This window comes from Agelaius phoeniceus, chromosome 18 (assembly GCF_051311805.1).
Source record: "Agelaius phoeniceus isolate bAgePho1 chromosome 18, bAgePho1.hap1, whole genome shotgun sequence".
NCBI classification, from domain to species: Eukaryota; Metazoa; Chordata; class Aves; order Passeriformes; family Icteridae; genus Agelaius; species Agelaius phoeniceus.
Window position 1 is genome coordinate 14,019,743 of NC_135282.1, and position 20,645 is coordinate 14,040,387.

The window sequence follows — 20,645 nt, forward strand, 5'->3', positions numbered from 1 at the left end:
CAGGTGGGTTTTACATCCTCACCAGTGCAGGCAGCCATGCCAGGGGAGGCAGCTGGTCTGGTCGTGTTTCAGGGGAAACCATACCTGAGCATCACTGGCTATCAATGGGATTTAGGGTTGTGCTGCTGGGGGTATTCCCCAGGACAGCAAAACTCTGTGACAGCAGGTGACACACAGAAGGGGATATTTAGCAAAAGCTGCCATCAAATCTTCATGGAGGAGTATGGCAAAGTGTTTGGCATGCTTTCATCCTGATCCAGTCCTTTGCCCCAGTCAAAGCTGGGCAGCACAGCTCTCAGCTCTGTTTTAAAGGACCCGCTACCCAGCAGCTCAGCAGAGGCTGCAGCACTCAGCCTCTCACTGCTCCAGCACAGCAAAACCTCGTGGTGGCTCTTGAGGAAATCATTCCATGGAGGTGTTGCTACCAGGCTGGGGAAGGACAGGCAGGGGACAGGCTGGACAGATGGACACAGCACGATTAACTCCATAAGGTCTAAGTAGCCAAGGCATAGAGAGATCTGCAGTCAGCCCACCCAAAGCCTCTCCAGCTCTTGGGATTTAGAGATCCTTGAATGGAAATTTAAGGCATTGAACTGGGGGAAAGAAAGTAATTTCCATTCAGGGATGTTTTCAGGATACTCCATTTTGCTGGAGATGCTTTGTGTTCTCTCTGCTATTTCCAGTCCCCTTAAGCAGCAGTGCAGCATCTGTAGGCTTTGAGGTTCTATTAAATCCAGTATTTTTAAGGCATTCTTAACCCATTTCAATGAATCTTTCCTCTTACTAATTGAAGACAGGAACCTTTTCCTGTGCTCTGCTGCCATGAATGCACAGCTCATCCTTCTTCACCTCTCATCTCCCACACCCCAGCATGCACGAGAAGGACCCATCACCATCCTAGAATGTAACACTCCATGTGATTTCAGGGATTGGAAGGGATCTGGGCAGCCGTGCTGCCTCATCCTTGCCAAGGCATCCACAGACATTGCCCAGCATGACCCTGGCACAGTGTCCGTGGGGGATGTTCCCCACTTCACAGGTTGGAATTACTTCACAGAGTGCAATCCCACCAGCGCTGGGGATGCACCACATTTTTGGCCCTGGTTGAAGCCACCTTGTCACCCACTTTTGGCTCATCCACTCCAAAGCGGACAAATTACGTCTGAAACGCTCCTGATAAAGTCATTTAAAACATCTGTAGCTGCTTCTAAGCGGGAGCAGGGGGATAGTCCGAGATTACTGCCCGTGCATCCCATGGGATGGGCTGGGGTGGAACCGCCTGGAAATCTCCGGCCGGGGCCCGGGGTGGGTCCTGAGGCTGCCAGGAGCGGCAAGGACGGGGATGAGCGAGAATCGCGACAGGGAGCGGCAAGGACGGGGATGAGCAAGAATCGCGACAGGGAGCAGCGGGGGGCGGGGCAATGGGCGGGGAGGGACTGGGTCGGGATTGGCTGCTTCTGGGGGCGGGGCTTGTGAAGGACGGAGGGGCGAGGCTTGAGCGTCTCGGGGGCGGGGCGGGACGATGGAGACGTGGGGCGGCTCCGCGCATGCTCAAATTGCGGCAGGAGGGAGAGGTCGTACGGGGCTGCGCAAGCGCAGATCGCAGGAGGGCCGTGAGGGAGTGGGTGAGGGACCGGGCGGAGGCGATGGCGATGGCGCGGCCCGGCGGGTTCGAGGCGGCCGAGCAGCAGCAGGAGGTGCTGTCCCGGCAGCAGGAGCGGCACTACCGGCTGCTGGCCGAGCTGCAGGCGCTTGTCAAGGCGCTGCCCAGGTGAGCGGAACCCGAGGGGGGCCAGGGGCCGCTGCGGGTGCCGGCGCTGACCCGGTTTGTGCCCGCAGTGCCTGCCAGCAGCGCCTCTCGTACACGACGTTGTCCGAGCTGGCGCTGGCGCTGCTGGACGGGACCGTGTTCGAGATCGTGCAGGGGCTGCTGGAGATCCAGCACCTCACCGAGAAGAACCTGTACAGCCAGCGGCGGCAGCTGCACAGCGAGCACCGCGGTACCGGGGCCACCGTGGGGGGAGTTCCGGGCCACTGGGGGGACTGGAGAGGGGAGCGCTGGGGCGAGGGTCACAAGGGCGGCCGTCCTGGAGCACTAGAGGGGACAGAGGGAGTGGACAGCTCAGGAGAAATGGAGGTGGCACTCCAGGGAAGTGATGGGGACCCTGCGGGAGGAGACGGGCCTGGGGCATCTCTGGGGTGGGGAGGGGGTTCGGGGGGTACTGGCGGTGGAGTGACAGCAGGGAGACTGGTTGAGGGGGCAGTGGGGGCTTGAGGATGGCACTGGAGGGGAGGGAAGTGATATTGAGGGGGCAGGTTATGAGACAGTGGAGGACACTCCGGGTGACACTAGAGGGCACTGGGGGACTGTGATGGGGTCACTGAGGGCTGGGGGTGATACTGAGAGGGACAGGTTGGGGGGGTTTTGGGATGGCACTGGAAAGGCAGGTTTGTGGCGCCGTGGGGGTGGGTTAAGGGAGCTACAGGGAATGACATTGCACGTTGTGGGGAGGGCACTGGGGGCACCTGGCAGCAGTGTGTCCTCCTGAGCCTCCCGTGCCATTGGCAGGGCTGAAGCAGGAGCTGTTCCATCGGCACAAGGAGGCCCAGCAGTGCTGCAGGCCCCACAACTTGCCACTGCTCCGTGCAGCCCAGCAGCGTGAGATGGAGGTGAGAGGGGCTGGGCTGGAGGTGGGAGTGGCAAGAGTGCAGAGCTGCGTCCCTTCCCAGGACTCTCACAGCCCTGTTGCTGCAGGAGCTCTGCATCATCTCCAGAGGGTTTGGCTATTCCTATCCTGCAGCCTCAGGAGACACCAGCTGTCCTGGCTGGCCTGGAAACTAGCACAGACACAGTTTCCCCACCTCGGTCTAGAGACCTCTTCCTCTTGATCTACCTTTTGTCCCCTCAAGGTAGGGGTGCAGGCTCTTGCCATCCCTGGTGTGATCTGAGAATCGTGGAAGCTCAGGAGCCTGCTCCAAAGGCAATGCTCTCCACAGTACTTTAATGATCCATCATTATCTGGTGGCCTGAAGCCTGTATAGGATCGGTGTACCTATCCTACAGGAGTACCACTGATAAGGAGGAAACACCTCCAGTTTCATAATTACAGTAAGAGTTTCTGAGAGCATCCCAAGGCATTTCAAAAAGATTCAGTCCCAGAGGACTTTTCTGTCACCTCTTGGTGATAGATAGAGGCAGTTTTGTAATGTAAGAAATTGGCAAGTAGCTGGTTATGTTAATCAGTGGAGTTGAAATGTGGGGATAAGCTACTTTGGTCCACATTAGGTGAATGAGAACAGTTTCCTGCCTTGGCCCATGGCAGCACCGTGTCAGTGCTTGCTGTTGTTGGATTCTTTGGTATTTCCACATTCCTCATTTCCTGTCAAGGTAACTAAAGCCAGGCTGGACCTCTGGTACCTGTCCTTGTTACTTCTGTCTCTGAGTAACTTAGACTTCCAGCAGTAATCTCTACTGCCTGTTTTCAACACTTCCAGTATTTCATTAAATTGCCCAGATGTGTCTCACTTCTCCTTGTCTTACATGCTGTGCAACTTCCTCCTACCTGCCCTCTACCTTTCTTCTGTTTTCCTCTCCCAGGTGTTAATAGAGTCACTTCTTCCTGTCTTTATCCTCTGACAATTCTGCTGTAGAGCATTTTGGGAACAGATTGATCATCTCTGTTATATCTGATATGCATGTAATTGGAGGTGCCCTCTGTGGTTAAAGGTTTCCATGACCAGCCCCCATGAGATAACTTGGGATTGGTCTCACAGGACAGGTAATACAAGGTGTATGTTTTAGGTGTTTGGCTCCTCAGTGGAACCCATGGCATTTAGAAAAGCTTAGCCCATCATGCAGGGTCTGTGGCCAGCAGGGCTGAGGCAAAACTTGTGTGCCTCAGATTCGTCCAAGATATGGCACTTTGCTCTAACCCAGAATTAGATGCCAACACTAAGCAATGTGAGGCACTTAAATTTGGGTGTTTTGTTCAAGTCCAAAGAAAGTCAGTTCTCCAGCATAGTAAGTGAAGGAGACAATGGCACACTGAGGTGGGTGGGAGGAAGGAAAATCTGGGGAATGAGACATTTTAATCTGTTGTGTCTCCCACAAAGGGATTGAACCCCTGGACTGAAGAAAGTGTGAGGACAGAGCTTGCTTAGATTTGTTCCTCAGCATCCTTTAGTGAAGGAGCAGTCATCGCTCTGCCTTGGCTTCTGTTGGAGCTGGAGTTGTCTTCCCATTTATTGCCATGAGACCCTGCCCTGAATGTTTTCTCTGGAGCAGCTTTTGTGTAGTCACCTTCTAGTAGATCCAAGTTTTGCATCCTCCTTCATTGCAGGTGGTTCTGTGAAGGTTTCTCACTGTGATGGGCTAATTGTGGGCTCTGCATCCAGGAGATGTTCCAAGAGGTAGCTCCTGCCCCATGTGAGTGATAGCTGCTCTTTGTTAGGTCACACCTTTTCCAGAGACCCATGGATACCCTTGGTGCAGACACATCCCAGCCCTTCCCCAGACTGTTCATGGCCAAGAGTTCTGTCACACAAATTCTGAATTTTCACCAGGAATTGTGGGAGGGTGGAGGTGTTCATCTCCCCTCCAAGGCCATTTTAACCACCAGCCCCTGGGGCTTGTGACTTCTGCCTTTCTGTGCAGTGGGAATAGTTTAAGCACATGGATGTTTCCAGTTGAACATGTGGCTGTGTTCTCTGTTACAAAGGGGCAGCGTTGCATGAATGAAATGATGAAACTTGTGGCTTTTCGCAGAATCACACAATAAGCTGAGTCAGAAGAAACCTACAAGGACCATCCAGCGCAGCTCCTGTCCCTGCCCAGACCCCCCAACAATCCCACCCTGTCCATCCCTGGCAGTGCTGCCCAAAGGCTCCTGGAGCTCTGGCAGCCTCGGGGCTGTGCCCATTCCCTGGGCAGCCTGGGCAGTGCCAGCACCCTCTGGGGGCAGAACCTTGCCCTGATATCCAGCCTAACCCTCCCTGACACAACTTCAAGTCATTCCCACAGGTCCTATCACTGATTACCACAGAGAACAGATTAGCAGCCCCTCCTCTTTGCCTTTCAAGTTCTTAATTTTCAGTGAGTCTCCCCTCAGTCTCCTCCAGCTGAACAGACCATCCACTCCTCATATGGTTTCCCTCAAAGCTCTTCACCATGTTTGTTGCCTTCCTTTGGATGCTCTCTAATGAGTTATTTATTTCCTACTTCTTGCAGGAGAAGCACAGAATGATGGAACGGTTTGGTTTGGAAGGGGCCTTCAAGTTCATCCAGTCCCACATCCTGCCATGGGTGGGGACACCTGCCACTATGCCAGGTTGCCCCAAGCCCCATCCAACCTAGCCTTGGACACTGCCAGGGATGGGGCAGCCATAGCTTCTCTGGACAACTTTTGTCTTTGTGTCACCATCCTCACAGGGAAGAATTCCCTCTTTACATCTAGTCTTATTCTGCCCTCTCCATTTGAAGCCATTCCTCCTTGTTGTGTCTCTCCACCCTTTGTCCCAAGTCCCTCTCCATCTCTCTTGGAGCACCTTTAGGCACTGGAAGGGGCTCAAGGTCACACAGAGGCTTCAGCCCTTGGAGCATCTCCTTGCCCTCCTCTGGACTTGCTCTAGCAGCTCCATGTCTTTCCTGTGCTAGGCCCCCAGAGCTGGAGGCAGCTCTGTAGGTGGGGTCTCACCTGAGCAGAGCAGCAGAATCTGCCCCTTCACTCTGCTGCCCACCCTACAAAAATGAGCCTGTCACTGTTTTTTGATGGGGTTTGATGATTCCTGGTGTTCCCCATGGCTTGCAAAGGAAGTCTGCTGTTCAGTGCAGCCTGGTGAGGTTGTATCACCTCTGCACACATGGGACTCTTTTTACTTGATCTATTCTCTGCTTGTCCCCTGCAGTCCTGCTCTCTGCTTCCACTCCTGATTTCCAGCATGCCTTTGTTTGCTGGGCTCCATTCTTCTCTGGAGGCATTACAGAATGACTCTGCTGAAGTTTGGGCAGATGTTGGTGAGACAGGAGTGGCCATGTCCTCCTGGTTGGAGCTATTCTGGCAAAGTTCTTCTTTCATAATTTTTTCAGTCTGTCAAAAATAGAGCCCAGCATTCAGATCCTTTCAGAAATAAATAGGATCTGTATGGGGTTTACAGCTCCAGTACCATATTAGTGTCCAGGGAGCCATCTTGATGAGCTTCAGGCCTAGGTTATTCCTCCAAGGATTCCTTCAGCCTTACCTGAGCGAGGCACATAGTTCTTGGGCTGAGCTCAGCCATAGGTCAGGTGGTGACTTACCAGAGAAAGTGATTCAGATACTGTGGTCTTTCCTCATGGTCTTTCCTGGCCTCCAAACACTCAGAGAGCAGGCTGTTCCCATGACTTCCCTGCATTTTCTCGAGTGGCAGCTTTGCAGGTGGAGGTGTTAAGACCTGGGGCTCTGCTGGTTTCCCATTGCTGTCCTTGGACTCATCAGGAGAGATTCAGGGCCTGGTTGCTCTTGGGTTCCTAGTAAAAATTTTAGAGATGAGAAGAAGATGGGAAGAATGCAGATATTCCACTTTCCCATTGACTTTAATGTTTTTCAGGCTATGGAGCAACAGATCCGAGAGGAACAGCGAATGATGGATGAGAAGATAGTCTTGGAATTGGACCAAAAAGTAATCGACCAGCAGAGCACCCTGGAGAAGGCTGGGGTGTCTGGCTTCTACATCACCACCAACCCCCAGGTTGGTGTTTGAGCACGGCAGGCGAGGTGTTCTGACAAGAGCTTGGAGTGACAGGACAAGGGGGAATGGCTTCCCACAGCCAGAGGGCAGGCTTAGGTGGGATATTAGGGAGAAATTTTTTTCTGGAAGGCTGGTAAGGCACAGGTTACCCAGAGCAGCTGTGGCTGCTCCTGGATCCCTGGGAGTGTCCAAAGCCAGGCTGGATGGGGCTTGGAGCAACCTGGGATAGTGGAAGGTGTGCCTGCCCATGGTAGGGGGTGGAAATGGATGACCTTTAAAAATCCCTTCCAACCCCAACCATTCCATGATTGTTAACAGTGCTCTTGGGTTGGTATCTTTAATTTTTTTTAAAAAATCTTGCTGTAGATAAATTGGGGATGGGTGTGTCAGACAGAACAATCCGTCCTTTGCCTGCCTACTCGTGGATGGTGTGCGCTGGACAGAACTTGTACTCAGCTCATAACTAAAGAGCAGAAACCCAGGTACCATTTGGCAGCATTCCCAACTTCCTGCAGTACTTTTTTCCATTGTGGGGGACCAAAACACTGTGCCAACAGCCTGCAGTCCTGTGAATCTCAAATGGGTCTGAAAAGCACTAAAAGAATTCATTTACTGCATTTATATTCAGCTTAGCTATGGAAACTGACTTCAAGACTGTTTATTAGGCACCTTGTTCATTCTTGCATGTGACTTGCTGGAGCTGATGATCTCAGGCTGTGATTAAAGAATTGTTCCCAGTTTCCCCAGGGCATTTGCTCTCAAACTATCTGAGGAGTCACCTGGGTTTGTCCACATTGTCCTTATTTATTTATTCCTTTATGTCCTTTGTTCCTGCCGCCACAGGAACAAAAAACCTCAAAATTCCCAAGTCTTGTTGCAAAGCCATGCAAGTTTGCAGGGAGCACAGAGACAGGCTGTTCTTAACTCTGTTTTTTCAGCTGATTAAATGTCACTTTGATAAAAACCTACTGCTGGGAAAAGACAGCTTAAATGAAGCCAAACAGGCATTTTCTAACACCCACCCGCATGATTCCCAGTTGTGGAGCCTTGAACAAGCCTCTCATTTTTTCAGTGTTGCTATTCCCCGGTTGTATAATGCAGAGAGCCTGTTCTCTCTCCCTCCTGCCCTGCCCTTCATGTTGTTTTTGTAAGCAATAAGCCTTATTAGGGTTCCTTTTTGCTGCATTTGTGTATGTTTGCCTTTAGGATAGGTGCCAAGACCAACCCGGATCTTGGCTTGTGCCTGTGAGTGCCACCAAGAAATCCCTGCTGGAATCTGTTCACGCGGTTCCCATCAGCTGATGTGTTTCCCCCCCAGTCTGTATAAAATGCTTCCTTGTGCAGGGGATATATTCTTACAAAAATAGGTTTTTATTTCCATAGCTCTGTGTCTGCAGGGCTGAGTCACAGACCTACACTCACAAATTATTGGCTCCACCATGTTGTCTCTGAGCTAGATGTAACTAAAGAACGAGCAGGTGGCAAAGGAACTGTGAGCTGATGTTGATGTCTCCAATAGATTGTGGTCCTGAAAAAGGGAGTTTTCCAGAAATAGGGAATGAAATGCTTGCAGGGAATTTGATGCACCAGCACAGCCATGTGTTGCACTCGCCTTGGATCCCACTCAGAGGGTTCCCAAAGCGATCCCTCCTCTTCCTGCCCTTCTATGCTGGGAAGGGGTCAGGAAGTTGGAGATGCTGCAGGGGGTGTGAGGAGGGGCCTGGAGAACCTTTTCTGGGGCTGCTGGCCCTCCTCAGCCTGCCAGCCCTCATAGCCCCTAGCTCATTTATCATGGTCAAGAAGAAAGAGCCTCTCTGGATCCTTAAGGAATCCTCAAGTGCTGGGATTCTTAAGACAGCCACAGTTTGCAGCAGGTCTGGTAAGATGTCACTGCTCCATGTTTTAGAGAAACACCTGAACAAGATGAAGCATTTGGTTTTTAGCTGCCTGGTTGATTTTTTTGTAATTCCCTAAGAACAAGAAGCTCTTGGGGAGGTGGTACAGGCCAGTCCTTCCTGCTTCCTGCAGCAGGGAAAGGAATCATCTCTTTGCACAAACGTTTTTCTCCCTTTGCAGGAGCTGACTCTACAGATGAATTTGCTAGAGCTGATTCGGAAGCTGCAGCAGAAGGAAGCTGAGGCTGAGAAGACTTTTTCCTGAAAGAGCAAATCTACTGTTCACCTCCCAGAGTTTTTCCTCTGACTTCCCTCTAAAGAGACTGTCCATGCATTTGCTTTGTATTGTGTCGGGAAGAGGCTACAGGAGTAGAAGAAATTGCTGAGACACTTAGATTAGAGCTGGGGTAGGCAGAGCCCAGCACAGGGGATGGTTTGGAGCCTGGGGATGGCTCTCAGGTCCTCCAGGTCCTCAGAGCAGTGTCAGCTGCATCTGGCTCAGGTGGGAGATGATGGAGCATGGTCACCTGCCAGGAATGTCCTCAGTGATGCTGAGGCCATCACTGAGCCAAGGCTGGGCTGAGCACTGAGCACACAGAGCCCCACTGTGTGAGGGTTACCCTGTGTTTAGATGATACAACTGGGGAGGGGGGAGCAATTCCAAGGATGCTTCTGTGTGTTGTTAAGGCAGAAACAACTTCTTAGACAGGCAGACCCTTCCCAGAATCTTCTCCAGGCTGGTACCAGCATTATCTGTATTCGTTTATCTGTATGCTGGCCAGCATCATCTGTATTAAAGGAGGATTTCAGGCCTCAGCCCAGAGTTACTGGAGTGGTGTTTGCAGTGTTCCCATTGACTCAGAAAGCGGAGCTTTTGCTTTCTTCTTTTAAACCAGTTTCCAAATTAACAAAAATAAAACACTTTCCTTTTGGGGCTGCAGCTTTCTGAATGCCAGTGGTTGTGTTTGTCCTGTCCTCAGTTGGTGAGTGGGGCTTGTGGTGGGTTAGATGGAAGCTGGGGAGGAACCTGGAGTGTTTCTGAGATCTTTCAGGGTGTTGGAAGAGCTTGTGGGTGGCCTTATGGTGGGGAAGGCTGGTGCTGGAGGAGACAAACACAAGATCAGAGCTACAAGGACCAAGGAGGCTTTTGAAAATTCAAGGCTGAGGCCCTCTCCCATTTCCATCATGTGTGGGTGTTCCCTCCCCATGGAGATGATGCTGTGATTCAAGAGCTGGAGACAAGACCTACTGGTTGTGTGGCGTCTTCACCTCCTGGATGAAAGTCCCCATCTGGAAAGCAGGCTGGTATGGGACCTGCACCACTGCAAAGTCCCCACAGAGCTCCTGGAACTGTGTTGCCACTGGACCCTTAGGTGGGAGCTCTGTGCCACACTGCTGAGCAGTGGTGAGGGGCAAGGTGGGCAACATTCCCCTCTGGAGACACCTTCATCCTCCTGGGAAGACACAGAGTAGCCACTGGCGCAGGCTGGGTGAAGTCAACATCTGTGGTCAGGTTTGTGACCAGAGCAATTGGCAAGGAAATTGCTTCCTCAGGTGAGGCTAGGGAAGGCAGGGGTGAACAGTGGGTTCTATTGCAGGAGAAGATGCCCAGGTGCTGGGGGTGTCATATTGCCTCCCAGAAGCTTCTCTTTCCTCTACACAAGCTCTCTGGAATGGCTGGAGCAGCAGCAGAGTGAGGGTGTGCTTGGAGGAGCTGGGGTTGAGGTTCAGCCCCACTGCCCTGCCCTGTGGGGTGAGGGATGGAGTCCACCTTGGTGCAGAGCCGCTGGGACCCAGGACTGTTGCTGTCTACAAGGAGAGCCGGCGCCAGGGGCTGTTCTGGCACTGCCATTGCAACAGCAGCTCTCGGGCTTCCTGCTTCTGCCATCTGTTTGCAGATGGCTCTGCCAGGCAGCTGATTGCATCCAAGCTGAAATTTTCCATGCCTGTGCTCAGGCTGGGTTTCAGAAAGGTCAGGGTGGAGAGCTGCAGGGGGTTACACATGGGTAGCTGGTGAGAAAGGTTATCCTAAGGGAGCAAAGCCCCTGGGATGTTGATCAGATCAGCAGGATTTCAGGAGAGGAACACTTGCTCAGCCCCTGAAGCTGAACAGTACAACATGGAGGATACTGATATTTTTCCAAGCAAGTGTCATTGTGTCACCAGAGGGGGACACCATCCCACAGCATTGCTGTGCCCCAGCCACTGTAGTTGTGGTACTGCCAGTAACACAGGGCAGACCTGGTGAGAGCAACCCGAGGGGGCTGGAAGTTCTGTTGGGCTTTGGCTGGCTCAGCTCCTTGGTTCACTGACCTGTGCAGCTCCCAAACTCTCAACTGGTGTTCCAGGAACATATGTTTGGCTTCAGGCATCCACAGACCTGGACCAAAGATGCCTGCCCAGAGCTCCATGTATGCCAGAAATTACATGGAGAGAGGATGCAACCAAGGATCAAGTTCCCTGTTCAGGTGCAAGGTGACTAACATGAGACCTATGGCTCCATGCCAGCCCCATGTTCACCCAGGAGCTGGTGGAAGGTGAGTAATGGGTGGCAGGAAGGGACAAATCCTGTTTATTCCTTCATTTTCCTACATTTTGGGCTGTTGAGGAGAAGAGCAAGGTCCCCTCCACATAAGGAGGTCAATCCAGTGTGGATAAAGGTGAGTGTGTTCAGGTGGGAGCCCTCAAGAGTTGCACTGTGGGCTCTGAGTTGTGGGCGCAACTCGAGGGTGACATTTGGGGTGGTGACTGGTGGGTCCATGAAAATGTCAGTTTAAGTGCCCGGGAGCCATCAGAAAACTAGATGAAACATGAGAAGGGGATCAGAGAAGAAAATTAAAAACATGTTGCTGCTGTGAAGCACCTAAATGTAAATTCCTGCACCCTGACAAAGGCACGGTAGGGATGGAACAAGCTCTGCAAAGGCCCTGGGGACACCAGGGATCTGGAACACCTTCCAGCTGAGCTGGACTCCCTTATCTTTGACAAAGGACACAAGAGGAGGCAGGGTGGAGATAAAACTATGGGTGATATGGAGAGGGACTTCACTTTCTAGAAATACAAGAGCAGTAGCATTGCAGGGCACCTGTAACAGGCAGGTTTGGGTGGGATGAGTGACTGCTTGGGAAACTCCTGCCCCAGGGGGCTGCAGAGGCAGAAGGTTTATGGAGGTTCAAGAGGAGGTGAAGCACTTCTGGAGAAGAAACACCTTTTGACTTAGAGATGGATAGATGTAGTAAACCCCATAGATTTAGGAAAAGCACCATGGAGGATATGAACAATAGGAATGCTGAAACAGCAAAAGAAAATTCCTGTTTTCCTGTCCTCCACCCCTTAACCTATCTCTGTAACCCTATAAGGCAATGTCATGTTAACCCCTTACCCATTGGTCAAGCTTGGATCCTTTCCAACCCTATAAAAGAAGCACACTGTACCCCATTAGGGGAGAAAGAAGAAGAGCAGAGACCCTTCACGGACCTCCCCAAATAAAGCCATCTTCGTGGAACAGCCTGCGCCTTCTCCTTCTCTCTCTCCGTCTGCTGCAGCCTCCAGCCCAGGGCACCACTACCTAGCAAGCAGAGCTGAAATCCTGAGAGCTTGCAATCACTATAGAGCTGATAATCACCATGCTTGCTAGATGGTAGCCCTGCGGCCTTGGCATGAGCGAGCTAGCTTCGGGCACCCGGTCCCTACCCAGGGACTGAGCTCCTGAGCCCTAGTGCTCTGCTTTATGATAAGGCCAAATAAGAGGCTTTATTAGATAGAGGTGATTCCCCTTCACTGCCCTGCAGAGCCAGGTGGAAACACCACAGGCTTTTGCTCAGGATTTGTGCTCCTGGCCAGGCAGGAGGACTGTGAGCTGGAGGGGCCTGCTCAGGAGCTCCTCCTCCCACAGCTTTCTCTACACCTCAGTTTCTTCATGATAGCTGCTCCAGAGCAGAGTGAGTAGAGGCAGAGGAGCAGGATCTCAGCCTCTCGCTCCATCCAGAACTGCATCCAGGGGATGGGATTTGGGATAACTGCTCCATTACAGAATCACAGAGTAGTTTGGGTTAGAAGAGACCTTGGATTAGAAGCTCACAAGCAGGAACACCTTCCACTATCCCAGGTTGCTTCAAGCCCTGTCCAGCCTGGCCTTGGGCACTTCCAGGAATCCAGGGACAACCACAGCTTCCCTGGGCACCCTGTGCCAGGGCCTCCCCACCCTCATAGCCAAGAATTCCTTCCTAATAACCCATGTAATCCTGCCCTTTGTCAATAGGAAGCCATTCCCCCTTGTCACTCCAGGTCCTTGTCCCAAGTCCCTCTCCAGCTCTCTTAGAATCCCTTTAGGCACGGGAAAGAGCTCTAACGTCTTCCTGGAGCCGTCTCCAGGCTGAACACCCCCAGCTCTCCCAGCCTGCCTCCGGAGCAGCCCAGGCTGCAGCCTTTGGAATGTCTCCATGACCACCCTGCATCCCGTTTCTGTGCGGCTCCAGCCGGGCACACACTCCCGGGAGGCTGCCCACCCTGGGGTCGTGGAGACCCCCCCCCTGTGTCTGCCCCTTCCAGGGGCTGGAGGTGCAGCCCCGGTATCCGCAGGCTCCGCTCCCCGCTCCGGGAGGCAGCCCGGGGGCCCGCCCGGCCGCCGCCCTTCCGCCGGGCCCCGGGAGGCGGAGCCGGCGGCGGCGGCGGCGCGGAGCAGGTGAGGCCGGGGCCGGTGCGGGGCCCCCGGCCACCCTCGCAGGTGAGCGACACCCCCTGGGACCGGGAGGCGGGCTGGGATGGGCACTGTGGGGAGCGTTCTAGGGGAGCGTGGCTGGGATCGGGGTCGGGGCTCGGCGCCGCCCGGAACCGGCGTCGTGGCGGGGCTGAACAGGGGTGAAACTATCGCCTCTCGCCGCCCAGGATTAATCCGGCACCCCTACACACCCTCCTCGGTCTGGGGGTCCCCACCCTTGGCCACCCCGAACTCCGTGGATGTCCAGTGGACACCGAGCTCCGCATCCTCCCAGCTGCGCCTGTTGCGTTTGTTGCGACTGGGGACCCCGGTACTGCCAACGCCTCCGGTCGCGAGGACCTGGATGTGCAGGGCTGGGAGTCTCAGCCAGCACGGATTGTGCACGTTGTCCTCACGGGCCATCATCGGTCCTGTCATTCCATCTCCTCGTGGGCGTTCCACAACCTTTTGGCCTCTGAGATGTGGACCCTGGTGTGGGGCTGCACTAGCCCTCCGAGCAGGACATGTTTTTTTACGTAGGTGTGGGGCTTCTGGCACAGGAAGGAGGGCAGCTGGGAGGGGAGAGTGTCCCCAGAGTCACTAATCACCCCATGGAGCAGCTGGGAAGCAGCACCTGAATGTCCCTAGTGCTGTGTCCTCCCACTGTCATGATGGCAGCTGCCAGTGTGCCTCGTCCCTGGCACTGGCTGTTTCTTGGTCTCCCTGGAGACTCCGATGGGAGCTGCTCTGGACTTCTGCTGCAGCCTCTCGGGAAGCAGCAGGATCCTGGGAGCAGGGAGATGCTGCATGCCCCTGTGGTGGGGTCCTGGCACAGCAGGGCGAAGTTCAAGTAGATGTTGGATAAGGTGGAGAGGAGGCAGCAAGGAAGCCTTCATCAGGGCCAGAGCAGACTGGTTTGGGCTTTAATGGGAAGATGCTGCCCTGCAAGTGCTGTGGTTTGCCTGCCACCCGGCACACTGGCACATGTCCCTGTCCTGTGCCACCCCTGGAGGAGGACACACTCTCTCTGCTGAGCTCTATGCTGGCTAAGGAGCCAGGGACACCTGGACTGTGCCCTGGTGGCTTTTCCACCTGAGTCCCCGGCACTCGATACCTCACTACCAATGGAATGTTCACCTTTCCCTTCCCCTCTAGCAGGTCACCAGGCAGGATCTCACTGCTGAGGACCCCTCACTCTGCTGAGGGCAGGGCCCGCTGCCTCCACGATGGCAAGATGGTTGCCTCGCTCCACCGACCTGACCCGCTTCTGCCAGAAGCTCAACCGGGTGAAGACCCTGGAGGATGACATGATGGAGACATCCTTTAACAGATGCCTTTCCACCATCGACTTGACGCTGCTGGGCATTGGAGGCATGGTGGGCTCTGGGCTGTACGTCCTCACAGGCACCGTGGCCAAGGAGATTGCCGGCCCCGCCGTCATCGTCTCCTTCATCATCGCCGGCTTTGCCTCACTCCTTGCTGCTCTCTGCTACGCTGAGTTTGGAGCCCGCGTGCCCAAGACAGGCTCTGCCTACATGTTCACCTATGTGTCTGTGGGTGAAATCTGGGCTTTCCTTATCGGCTGGAATGTGCTGCTGGAGTACATGATCGGGGGGGCCGCAGTGGCCAGGGCCTGGAGTGGCTATCTGGACTCCATCTTTAACCACAAGATCAAGAACTTCACTGAGACCCACGTGGGTGCCTGGCAGGTGCCATTCCTGGCCCGCTATCCAGACTTCCTGGCAGCTGCCATCCTGCTGGTAGCTACCGCCTTCATCTCCTTTGGGGCCAAAGTGTCCTCCTGGCTCAACCACGTCTTCTCAGCCATCAGCATGGGCGTCATCCTCTTTATCCTCATTATGGGCTTTGTCCTTGCACAGCCCAAGAACTGGAGCGCTCAGGAGGGTGGCTTTGCTCCATATGGACTGTCAGGCATCATGGCTGGCACAGCCACCTGCTTCTATGCCTTTGTGGGCTTTGACGTCATCGCAGCCTCCAGCGAAGAGGCCAGGAACCCGCAGAGGGCTGTCCCCAGGGCCATTGCTTTCTCCTTGGGGCTGGCCACCGGTGCCTATATCCTGGTGTCAGTTGTGCTGACGCTGATGGTGCCCTGGCACACGCTGGACCCTGACTCTGCCCTGGCTGATGCGTTCTATAGGAGGGGCTATGCCTGGGCAGGGTTTCTGGTGGCTACTGGCTCCATCTGTGGTGAGTACAGGCAGTGGTGGGAGGGAGCTGCCCACCCTCCTGCCTTGGGGGCTGGGAACGACCTCCAGTTTGGGTTTGGGTCTGATGGGGTCTTCCTTCTTCTACTCATCCTTCAGCAATGAACACAGTTCTGTTGAGCAACCTCTTCTCCCTGCCACGCATCGTCTATGCCATGGCCGAAGATGGGCTCTTCTTTCAGGTCTTCTCCCGAGTGCACCCCCGCACACAGGTGCCTGTGGTCGGCATTGTGGTCTTTGGGCTGCTTATGGCCCTGCTGGCCCTTGTCTTTGACCTAGAGGCCCTGGTGCAGTTCCTGTCCATTGGCACTCTGCTGGCCTACACCTTCGTGGCCGCCAGCATCATCGTCCTGCGCTTCCAGCAGCACAAGGGGGATGTCCCCGCACCGGGGGCCAGCAGCAGGCCCAACGCTGAGCCCCACGAGGGCCCGTCCGGGGGCGAGCTGAAGGAGTACGAGTCCTTCTCCGACAAGCTGCACCTGGTGGACAGGGACAAGAGCAAAGAGCAGCGGGAGCCAGGGCAGCTGAAGGCAGCTTTTGAGCCCTACCTGGAGTTCCTCAGCGACTTCTACCCAGGTGAGGTGGTCACGGTGGCTGTGGTGACCTTGATGGTGTCTGCCATCTGCCTCTGCTCCATCTTAGTGTTTGGCAACACCCACCTCCACCTGCCCACCTGGAGCTACTCCCTGCTGCTGGTCCTCTTCAGTCTGGGCTTCCTGCTCAGCCTCCTCCTCATCTGGGCACACGAGCAGCAGCACAGCACCCAGACTTTCCAGGTATGCCCAGGGCCCAGGCAGGAAATCCCTCTGCAGGGGTGAGGGGAGGTGGGAGCAGCTTTGATGGACCCGCAGGGCTCCCAGGCACAGCACTTTTTTGAAAGCATTACAACTGCTGAAGGAGGAGGGGAGAGGAGAGGAAGAGGGTGTTTGTGGACACTGTGTGTGGGCAGTGTTGGTGCCTCTGCTGTTACTCTGTGTGGCCACTGGTCCCCAGGAGAGGACATCCCCAGCAGTTCTGTGTCCATCCCTTGGGATGGATCCCAGGGATTGCTCCTGTCCACCTTGGGCTCCCTTCTCTTCATCCTCATAATTCCTCTGTTCCTCTCCTACCTCATCTCCTTACTTTGGCTGCCCTTCAGCTATGTGATGGAGCCCATTTTCAGCCTCCAAACCACTTCTATGCCTCTTGTGCTCCCCCTCTCCTGTTTTCAGCCCACCGGAGCCCTGATGTAGTCAGTGCAGTTTCATAACACCAGTGGTGATACCACTTCCCTGCCATGCCCCTGCCCTGGCTCCTCTAGCAAGGACCACGTTGGCTCAGGATCACTCCAGGAGCTTGTTTGGTCCTCATGATGATGCCTGTGCCTACCCTGCCAGCCTGGCTTCCAGCTCCTGGCTCCATTGTTCTTTTCCTTAAAAAAAGCGCCACTTCTAGAAATCCCAAGGTGACAGTCCCTTTGTCCCACACATTTGCTAGTGCTGTGTTTTGTCCCTGTAATTTTAAAGATTGAGAATGTGGTCCTGCAGGTGTCACCCCTGCCAACTCCTTTTCTCCTGCAGATCCCCCTGGTACCCCTCTCCCCAGCGCTGAGCATCATCCTCAACATCTACCTGATGCTGAAGCTCAGTTACATGACGTGGCTCCGCTTCGCCGTCTGGCTGCTCTTGGGTGAGTGCTCCCATGGCTGCTCCAGGGAGGGGGAACAGGGTTTGTCTTGGCACTCTCCAGCTCCTTTGGCAGTTCCTCTCCCCCATTTATGGGTCTGTAAAGCGTATCCCGCCCCTTTCTGCCTCCAGTTCCCCTTTGGAGACACAAGGCAAGATCTCCCATCATCTCCTCAGCCTCACTGTTTCCCAGATTGTTACAGCTTGTTCCTGTTAAAAGTTCAGATCCTCCTTAAAGCCCTGGGCCAGAACCACCCCCTGCTCCTGAGGCAGCTCCCTGGGACTCAGGAAGTCCTTCCCTTTCCCAGGGGCTGAGGGTGCTCCCCTTGCTCTTAACATGCTTATAACCTTGGGCAGGACACTCTTCCTCCTGCATGCAGCTCAGTTAAGCCCCCGTGGTGCTTTAGCTTCTTGCTCTGCTGGGTTACTGGCCACATCCCACTGTGGTGCCAGCCATGATGGTGCCAGCAGCCAGGCTGTGCTGGAGCCCCTGCTGTCCCTGTCCCCACTGCAGGCTTGCTCGTCTACTTTGGCTACGGCATCTGGCACAGCAAGGAGAACCTGCGGGAGCCGCGGGCCCAGCGTGTCAGCGCCCGCTACGTGGTGTTCCCGGGCGGCAGCCTGGAGGAGAGGGTGCAAGCAGTCCAGCCCAGCTGCCAGCCTGCCACCGGGCTGCCAGACACCGACACCGATGACTGCAAGAGATGACACCCCTGGCAACGGGGGCACCTGGAGATGGGAGCGTCGGAATCTCCTCCCGCAGTCAGGCGAGAGCCCCACCCCCCTCCTCCTGGTCCCTCTGACAGCAGAGCCTCTGGGGCTGCCCTGGGTGTGGGGCTCCACCTGGAGAGGATGAGGATGCTCACCCTTCCCCACACACTTCTGACAGATTGTGGAGGGGCTGGCTGCCTCCCTCCCCATCCCCTGCACTTGAGAGCTGGGTCTCGGCCCAGTGCCTGCCCTGCTCATGAGGAGCTGTGTCTTTGTTCACCTCTCCCTGAGCACCCCCTGGCACTGTGCCAGCACCTGTCTGCCAGCACATCTATGCAGCTGGGCATGCAGAGGTTCCCCAGGGACCAGGACAGGCAGCCCAGTGCTGCCCATGCTGACCCTCATCCTGAGTGCAGCCCCCCTGCTTCCTGCACAGTCCCCTTGGGAAGGAGGCAGGGGCCAATCATGCATCCCCACAGGCACCCCTGCCATCCCTATGCCCAGGGCTGCTCTCCTCAAAGGCTGGGGCTGAGGGAGCTGAGGGGCAGCTGAAGACATGACATGGAAAAGGGATATGACCAGAGTGGGTGGCTGGGAAGGCACCCCAGGAAAGCCAGTGGAGGTTGGCACAGCAAAAGCCCAGGTGCATCTTCCCAGCTGCTGGAATTGGCTGTCTAAGGGGTGGACTGGGGGCCATGCCCACAGGAAGATAATGCCATGGCCAGGCTCTTGCCCCAGTCCTGAGCAGGGTATGGGTGCTCAGGACCCCAGGTACATAGCCTCGCCCCTGGAGGTCCCCAGTGGCATCCCTGGGCTGGTCTGTGTGGAGCCAGCTCCCTACTTCTCCTGCACCTCAGCAGCACCACCTGCCCCACCATGGGGACTCAACCCCCCATGATGCCCCTTTCAGGCTCTCTAGGGCTTGGGACAGGCTCAGCAGGTGCTCTTTCGGTATTGCCCCTCCCCAGCAATCATCCCCATGCTTTGGGGTCAACCCAGCTGCAGGGATGCCACGGGGGGGTCCCCAGCAGCCCTGCTGCAGCCACCCCTGGCTGTTTTGCCCACGAGCCCATGGTCAATCAAGTGTGAGGCTGCCAACTTGACAGGCCTTGCAGCATGGACACCCTGCCCCATCCTCATCCTCTGCATGCTGCGAGGAGCTGGGGACTGTGGGCAAGCTGTTCCATTACTTCTTGCTGGCCAGTCCCTGGGGGACCCTAGAGAGGCTGTGGGGACCCTCAGTAGGATACGCTGGCTCTGGTGAACCCCTCTGTCTGCCAGCACTGCTCCGTGTCCCACCTCGTCCCTGCGCTGCCGCCACCGGTGCTGTGGCCCCGCTTGGCACCTCTGTGTCGTGGCTTGTGAGCAACAGACTGATTTGGTCATCTTCATAAACACTGTTTCTTGCCATGGCTCTGACTGGTTGTGATCTCTGTGTCCCCAGGACTCAAGGTGGGAAGCACTCCCCAGCTGATGCTCAGGAAAGCCCCCCCAGAAAGCAGGGAAAGGGAGGGTGCCCACTGCCCCCCTGCTGCCACTGGGGTTCCAGTCATGAGGACAAGCTCCAGCCAGACCCACAGAAACCAGGACCCCATGGGGCTGGGGTAGGCTGGGACTTGATCCTTACAGTACACAAATACCCTGATACTGAGCCAGATAGGACTGAACCCCACTGTGAGCAGTGAGGACAGTGCTGAGTCAGCACCAGGGCAGGGTTACTAAAGCTTCCCAAGGTTATGAGCCAAAGGATGTGAGAACTGGTGCAATTAATAGGAATTATTTATAACCCACAGTCACCCCCATCCCACTCTGTTGTTCTCTAGGGAAATGTCCTTCCTGAGATAACAGAGTCCTTCTTCATTAAAAAGCAGGTGTTCAACAGGCACCCAGGGAGGCACAGACTGAACCCTCCTTAGTGACTCAGCTTTAATCTCAGTAATAAAGCCATTGTCAGCAGGACAAAGGCGAGTAAAAAGATCCACAGGGACACAGAAGGAAAAGGGAGCCCAATGCAGAGCTGGGGAAGGGCAGGAAAGTCCTCACAGAGAGGGATGGGCTGAGGGTGACTTTTATGTTCCCCTGTGGAGGAAAGTCAATGGCAGTCACATCTCTCAGCTCTCCTAACAGGGGTCTCAATCAGCCTTTTAAGCTGCAAAAGACCAAAGAGTTATTGAATGAGCCTTGTAACCATTGATATTTATTCTATTTAAAAACATTAATTTCTAAAAATGCACAGAAATCCCTGTTAGGCTGTGGCACACAAAGCACAGGGTCCTCCCCAGCAGAGCAGAAGGTGCCAGGGATGCAGCCAGCAGGGTATTAAAGGATTGGAGTGTAATTCTCTGGCACTTGGAAAGCCCGTGGGGCCTCCCAAGCACACTTGTGGGTTTTTTTTGTAATAGGGTTACAAAATTGGTTGTTTCATGTGTCATACACTATCCTACAGTGGTAACATGCTCTGCACAGAACATGTATTAATTAATTTTTAATTGACTACTCATTAATGTACACAGAAGAAAAGGGGGATGGCAGCAGCCATTCTACAGGAATTTGTTCCTGAAAATTGTATTAGAAAAAAATCCAAACTAATCAGCAAAGAAGGCTTTCGGCAACAGGCTTTAAAATGGCAGCCTGTTGCAAGAGAAAACACTGGCTGCCCAATCCACACTCTCGATTCCAAACAGATGTAAAATGAAACCATTCCCATGTGCAGCTCCCAGAACCC

At 54.6% G+C, this 20,645-nt stretch overlaps 2 protein-coding genes across 4 annotated transcripts; both read left to right on the top strand.

Annotated features, from left to right (window-relative positions):
* The first annotated feature begins 1,564 nt into the window (after window positions 1-1,564).
* LOC129128308 (protein DGCR6) lies at window positions 1,565-9,561 on the top strand. Its single transcript, XM_054645535.2, has 5 exons — window positions 1,565-1,771; window positions 1,840-2,000; window positions 2,570-2,670; window positions 6,586-6,726; window positions 8,803-9,561. The coding sequence occupies exons 1-5, from the start codon at window positions 1,647-1,649 to the stop codon at window positions 8,884-8,886; spliced, it is 612 nt and encodes a 203-aa protein (XP_054501510.1). The 5' UTR covers window positions 1,565-1,646; the 3' UTR covers window positions 8,887-9,561.
* A 3,470-nt stretch (window positions 9,562-13,031) lies between these two features.
* Window positions 13,032-19,332, top strand: SLC7A4 (solute carrier family 7 member 4). 3 transcript variants are annotated; one of them, XM_077187771.1, is made up of 5 exons: window positions 13,032-13,347; window positions 14,476-15,528; window positions 15,645-16,321; window positions 17,105-17,213; window positions 17,724-19,332. In XM_077187771.1, exons 2-5 carry the CDS (start codon window positions 14,547-14,549, stop codon window positions 17,915-17,917), a joined length of 1,962 nt encoding a protein of 653 aa, XP_077043886.1. In that variant the 5' UTR covers window positions 13,032-13,347; window positions 14,476-14,546; the 3' UTR covers window positions 17,918-19,332. The 3 variants fall into 3 exon arrangements, with proteins under 3 accessions (XP_077043886.1, XP_077043887.1, XP_054501671.1); XM_077187772.1 differs by having other exon boundaries at window positions 15,645-16,121; XM_054645696.2 differs by having other exon boundaries at window positions 14,479-15,528.
* The last annotated feature ends 1,313 nt before the right edge of the window (window positions 19,333-20,645 follow it).

Coding starts and splice junctions, on each gene's coding strand:
- LOC129128308 (XM_054645535.2), top strand. CDS start 1,647: ATGGCGATGGCGCGGCCCGGCGGGTTCGAGGCGGCCGAGCAGCAGCAG. Junction 2,671..6,585: donor CCCAGCAGCGTGAGATGGAG/GTGAGAGGGGCT, acceptor AATGTTTTTCAG/GCTATGGAGCAACAGATCCG. Junction 6,727..8,802: donor ACATCACCACCAACCCCCAG/GTTGGTGTTTGA, acceptor CTCCCTTTGCAG/GAGCTGACTCTACAGATGAA.
- SLC7A4 (XM_077187771.1), top strand. CDS start 14,547: ATGGCAAGATGGTTGCCTCGCTCCACCGACCTGACCCGCTTCTGCCAG. Junction 15,529..15,644: donor GGCTACTGGCTCCATCTGTG/GTGAGTACAGGC, acceptor CTCATCCTTCAG/CAATGAACACAGTTCTGTTG. Junction 17,214..17,723: donor CGCCGTCTGGCTGCTCTTGG/GTGAGTGCTCCC, acceptor TCCCCACTGCAG/GCTTGCTCGTCTACTTTGGC.